This window comes from Etheostoma cragini, chromosome 12, assembly GCF_013103735.1.
Source record: "Etheostoma cragini isolate CJK2018 chromosome 12, CSU_Ecrag_1.0, whole genome shotgun sequence".
Taxonomy (NCBI): Eukaryota; Metazoa; Chordata; class Actinopteri; order Perciformes; family Percidae; genus Etheostoma; species Etheostoma cragini.
The window spans coordinates 23,223,720-23,229,887 of NC_048418.1; the positions used below are offsets into that span (position 1 = coordinate 23,223,720).

Below are 6,168 nucleotides of genomic sequence, written 5' to 3' on the forward strand. Positions count from 1 at the left end.
CACTCTGCCTGGCGTGACCCCACCCCTGGTAAATACAGGGTTGGAGGTTTCCTCCGTGGATAAAAATACACTTGCCTTTCAGCAGAGAAGGGGGAGAAAAGCCAGAATTCTTCTCTCTTCTGCGCCCATTGTGAACAAGGAGCTAAAGACTTCCACACTCATTGAAAGTGACTCTTTTTTGCAGATATTCAATGTTAATTATTAATATGAGTCCACACAAGTTTCACTAAGTGTCACCAAGGACATGTTATAGAAGTGAGCACAAATTCTGGTGAATGCTTGCATCATTTATAGCATTTGTTAAGGATGTTTGGTCATTTGGTGTGTTATGTTTTCCCTTCTTCCTGCTTTGGTCTTTTGTCCTTCGTGAGCTCCCTTACTTCACAAACTTCGACGTCATCATTGTGTTGCGTAAGTGTGTCAAGCTGGCTGAGTCCTGTGCAACTGGCAGAGGTACAGTCACTGAAAAACTTAAATTTAAAAGTTTGACCAGACTCACCGGCGGTGTTCAGTGGTCGACCTCACATGTGCTCTAAGAACTTCCTGTTTGGAGAAAAGAGAGATTTCTACTCGTGGAACTGAACTGGGAAACTGGAGACTGAGTGACTTCCTTGTTTGAGCTGGAAACACACAGACTCAGGTTATGGCACGTTGGATGCCGGTGAGTAATGGCATTAAGTTAATGATTGTTTAGTGTCAGTTTAAACTTGGTGGATCAAGTTTGATCTGTTTGTTTACCATGCTGTCAGAACAAAAAGACCAGAAATGTTGACTGCATAACTTAATTACATAACTAATGTGTGTTGATTTGATCTCTTAACAGAAACAAGAACGTCCATGCAATTGTGCACCTCTTTCTTCAACTCCAGTTTAGTGAAGAAATGAAGTAGAATATGTCGTCAAATCACACATGATCCTGTCTGCTTATCTCATTGGCTGAAGGTTGAGTAAAGCTGAGAATGAATCAGGGGGGACAAGAAAACCAGGGGACAGGCCTGAGAGACGTCTTGGACATACTAGTTAAGGTACCTCCGCAACGGCTGCTCAGCCTGACATTCCAGCTGGGGGAGTCTCCCGAAGATAATATCGTACACGCCTTGTGTCTGATCCTTCTCCAGAAAGAGGAGCGGGCCTTGAACAAACTCCAGATGCTGAAAGACAACTCCCTCGCTAACCATCTAGCTGAGAAGTGGCAGATGAGTGGAGGCAAATTTGAAGATTTTGCTCATAATTGTGGTCATTTTCAAGAGTTTACAGGAGAATCTTTGGCACCGCTGGCTCGTCTTTTCAAGGTATTGTCAGACCAGAGGCTGTGTGATCCACCTCTGAGAAATCTGGCGTATATGAGAGCCCTTTCCAGTGACATTCGTAAAACGAGCAAATGCAAAGATCTAGAGTATGATCTGCTCAGAGAGGAAGCTAAAAATGTGTGCGGGCCTCAGTTTGAGTGGATTTGCTCCCCAAAGGATCTCAAGTCAGGGTCTTACCATGATCCTCTTAGCAACTTGGGTGAAGGAAACACAACTTTAAAAGTGGCCCAGTTCCAGGATCCGTCAGAGAGAGCTCACAGTCGGCCCAGCCCACTGCAGGCGACCTCTTCAGTGCCCTCATATCCCACTCATCTAGAGATAAGTATACCTCCGACAGCCTCATTTCAAGACGACAAAATAACTCCAGAAACGTCAGATGAATCCAAACCATCCGAGCAATCTCAGCCTAAATCCAGTGAACCTCCTAAGTTTGGAGCAAAGAAACACTCAACGATGGATGGCACATTAGCGGCAGAAGGCAATAAGTTGGACAGTTGCACCAGTCAATGTGAGAGTCCAAACCAAACCACTAAACCAACCGCTGAGCCAAACTTTGCACTACCTACTGCTAAAAACCTTGTCCTACCCGAGATCCCGGTTCCAAATGATCTGCATGCAAGTAAAGATGCAGAAGAGGAGGATGAGCCAACATTTTATCCATTTGTAATCTTGCACGCACCGGAGGATGCAGATGTGGCTGACAGCATGAGAGAAAGACTGGAAACATTGATGCGGGTCGACGGGGAAGGGGCAACCTTTTCAGGGGACTTTGCCGAGCCCGGAAAGAGCACTCTGAAGTGCGTAGAGGACGCCATCAACAACTCGGCCTTCACTCTTCTGCTGCTTACCTGCAACTTTAACACTCGCATGCTGGAGTTGGAGACAAACTCTGCCCTTATCAACTCCATTGAGAAGAAACACAAGTACAACACGGTCATCCCTCTGCTGCCCCTGGAGAACTGCTTGCCCAAAGACAGCATCCCTTTGGTTTTGCGGACATTAAATCCACTCAGGGAGAACAAAAACCTTGAAAGGCAATTAAATAAGTTTTTGTCGCCCGCGAAGGTTAAAAACCAGAGAAAAATCTGGACAGCAGAGCAGAAAGTAAAAATGCAGATGGAGAGACAGGAGACCCTAAAGAATTTAAACCAGTACCAGAAGCAGTTGATCAAAGAGTGTAGCACAGTACAGTCGCTGGAGAAAGAGAGCCTGAGCCTTTTAATGGCCCAACAACTTCTTTTCAGCCACAGCGTTCCACCAGAACAGGGTGGGGGTGACGGCAGGGTCCGGTGGCCACTGCAACAACAACAACAACAACAACCGAATATTCACATTGAAAATGCTAGGTACATTATGATTGGTAATGACTCTCAAATGACTGTGGATTTTGGTGGAGGTGCAGACAAAGAGGATTCCATTCACAGAGAGGAGGAGCAATAACCTCACAGAGGATATTTTCTGGAGTCAGTGTAGTATGTCTAAATACTAAAATGGCAGAGGTTTTATAACTAGTGTGGGGTATTTACTGCAGATTGTTTTTAAGGCAAACATGTTGGTGAAAGCAACTCTCAAAAGAGCAATTAAGTGCCCTCTTAACAATTTCAGAGGACGGGTCTAAGAAGCAGAACTGTTTCAGATGAATACTTAGCAGAAGACTGCCATCTACTGACCAAGTGTGTGTGTGTGTGTGTGTGGGGGGGGCATGTTTAGCTACATTTGTGGGGACCAAAAACTGTGAATACAGTATACCTACTGGGATCTGACAGCTTTGTGGTGACAAAATGCTGGTCCCCATAACGTTAAAGGGCTTTTTGAGGAATAAGACTTGGTTTTAGGAGTAGGGTTAGAGTTAGGTTATGGTTAGGGTTAGGGTGAGGGATAAGGTTAGGCATTTAGGTTTGATGGTTAAGGTTAGGGTTAGGGTTAAGGTTAGGCATTTAGGTTTGATGGTTAAGGTTAGGGTTAGGGTGAGGGATAAGGTTAGGCATTTAGGTTTGATGGTTAAGGTTAGGGTTAGGGGCTAGAAAATGCATTATGTCAATGACTGGTCCCTACAAAGATAGCCAGACACGACTGTGTGTGTGCATGTGTGTGTGTGTGTGTGTGTGTGTGTGTGTGTGTGTGTGTGTGTGTGTGTGTGTGTGTGCGCGTGTGTGTGTGTGTGTGTGTGAGTGTGTGAGATCTGATCTCAGCAGCTGTATGAACCCACTGTAGACACTAGGGAGCAATGTTGTCACACGCTCCTCATTGCTCTTCATTGATCTTCACAGGAACTTTGTGATGCACTGTCGTCCAATAGCGCGCCACTGTTATGGTATCTGATGACCAAAAGAGATCAAATCCCATCTTTATATTTTCCATAGTGTTTGCAGGTTTCTGTAACTGTAACCTGTAGTGATCCGATCAGGCTTCTAGCATTTAAAACAATCTCCAAGATTTGATCTTTTTACATCCCTGGCTGACTTTTATGTCCTCTCATTTGAACTGATGCCACTTCTGTCCTGTCTCTGTCACCTCTCTCGTCCATGTCTGGAGACACCGAGGACGACGGCGACGGTTGATAGCAACATGAACATCACTGGTTGCCAAAAAATGACTTTACTGATCATCCCAGGTTCACATTTGACCATGACTTAGCCGCATATATGTGACTTTTTTTCATCTAGGAGCCAAACTGCACTCTGAGATTTCCTGACAGGCTGTAAATGTATTACATTTAATCTTATGTAATTTATTTTACATTTGTGTTGATCTTTTCTTCGTGTATCTTGTATAGTCTATTTCTCATTTTTGCTGTGGATTTCCTTACTATTATACACATTTATGCTTGTATCCTACTCAATCCATGACTGCTTATTTTGCCTTGAATGGATGGAAGAAGTATTCAAAGTCTTTTTTGAGTAGATACAATAGCCAATCAGGGATTTGGAACTTAAAGTGAACTTAAAGTACTTTCAAAATAAAACTGGATTAGGCATTTAAGTGTGTGTTCTTAATGGTTCAGCTTTGTGTTTGACCACAAAGAAACAAGGGGATACTGTGTTATTTTCTACCACAGGGGCATCCTATTTGCACAGACTTGCTTCTGTATATCAGCCAGGTTATTACCCAAGACTGACTCTTGCTTCTGGTGTCTTTGTGTGTCTGTGTGACCTAATTCAGCCTGTAAGCTCAGTTATATCTAGGTGCAGAACTATTCCAGCATGTGCACATTTCCATGCGACCCAGGAGCCTGGCGTCCCTTCATCACCTTTGGAAAGACACCATAGGGGGCAGTTTATCATGTTCTCTCATATAATTTAAATTGGTTAATATCCAGGTCAATAGATCAAATTGAACAACACAAGTGCTGTAGACACTTTATTGCTTTAGGCAACTTTTGTGTTTTAGACTTAAGATAATACAAAACAACTAATACTTAGATACTTTTTGTGATTAAATGTTTTTAATTTAGAAATTAAGAACAATTATAAGTAATTAGGACTACAAGCAGGCCAAAAAAATTCAGAGAGGAAGGAGGGAAACGTAAAAAGAACGCAACAGAAAGAGTGATGTCCACAGCTTACAAATATAAACAGACATACACAAACACACACATAAACACCCACACACACGCACACACACACACACACAGACGCACAGACACATACACACACACACATACCCACACACATGCACACACATGCACACAGACACAGACACACACACAAACACACACACACATTCACACACAGACACACAAACACCCACATACACACACAGACACACACACATGCAGACACACACATACATGTATGCACAGACACCCACACACACACAGACATACACACGCAGACACACACACACAAACACATTCACACACAGACACACACACATACACGTTCACACACACGTTCACACACACACACACAGACACACACATACACACACACGCACACAGACACCCACATACACACACAGACACACACACACAGACACAAACACGCGCAGACACACACGCGTACGTACGCACACACACACACACATACACAGGGACAGGAACACAATATTACAGCATGGACTTGATTTGTCTAGTCTGTCTTCTAGTAGCCTCTACTTAATTACAATTTTAATCACAATTTTTAGGAGTAGGCCTAGATAAGTATTTTTTTTTTCAAATTTCAAACAAAAGAAACCCAAATTAAATGTATTCAGACTATTATCATATTTTCATATTTTGTGAAGATTTTCTTTCTCCATTCCTCCTCTTAAACACCAGGGATCAGAAACCCTCCAGCCAGTTAACTCCACCTCGGTTGGTAGCCTGCTGAGGTGACTCCTGTCAGGACTGGGTGGGTGGAGGGTGGATCGCGCATGCGCAGTGCGCTATATCCTCTCTCCGTGCCGCAGGAAAGGCGCAGAGAAGACGCCGCGGAGGGATAGAGGGAGAGAGAAAAACAGTTAGAAAAGAGAGACAGCAGACCAGCATGGATCCGCGTCTTTAGTTCATGTGGGAAACATCCGTCGGCCTGGAGCTCCTCCTCTCCGTGATGTGGGACCACCTGAGGGGAAGAATGTCAGGGAATGGAGGAAATCTTCAGCAATCCTGCCGCTAAACTGCGCTGCGCAGTCGGGGTTTGAGGATCTCACTGAAAACGCCAAAACCTGATGGTGCTCGTGCCCGAGGAGCGCCCCCGTCAGCAACTCGTCGTGCCCTGCCACACTCAAAGTTTTTTTTATCTCCACCCCAGAAGAAGGAGGGTTACTGCATTGAATTCCTCTGGACGGGATGTCATCCGCAGTCAGGAGGAATTCCTCAGGCTGACTGATCCTCCAGCTGCACGAGTGTAGCGGGCTCCCGAGTGGGGGGGGGGGGGGG

The 6,168-nt window shown here is 44.6% G+C and overlaps 2 protein-coding genes across 2 annotated transcripts in view; both read left to right on the top strand.

Moving 5' to 3' along the window:
- Nucleotides 1–391: 391 nt before the first annotated feature.
- ticam1 (toll-like receptor adaptor molecule 1) lies at nt 392–2,789 on the top strand. The gene is made up of 2 exons (XM_034888770.1): nt 392–661; nt 824–2,789. The coding sequence occupies exon 2, from the start codon at nt 960–962 to the stop codon at nt 2,748–2,750; it is 1,791 nt and encodes a 596-aa protein (XP_034744661.1). The 5' UTR covers nt 392–661; nt 824–959; the 3' UTR covers nt 2,751–2,789.
- A 3,232-nt stretch (nt 2,790–6,021) lies between these two features.
- The window catches only part of camsap2b (calmodulin regulated spectrin-associated protein family, member 2b), a 41,986-nt gene continuing 41,839 nt past the window's right edge, over nt 6,022–6,168 (top strand). Inside the window, exon 1 of the mRNA XM_034888757.1 lies at nt 6,022–6,168. This exon is cut by the window's right edge and continues 164 nt beyond it. The gene's annotated coding sequence lies outside the window, so the exon portion shown is untranslated.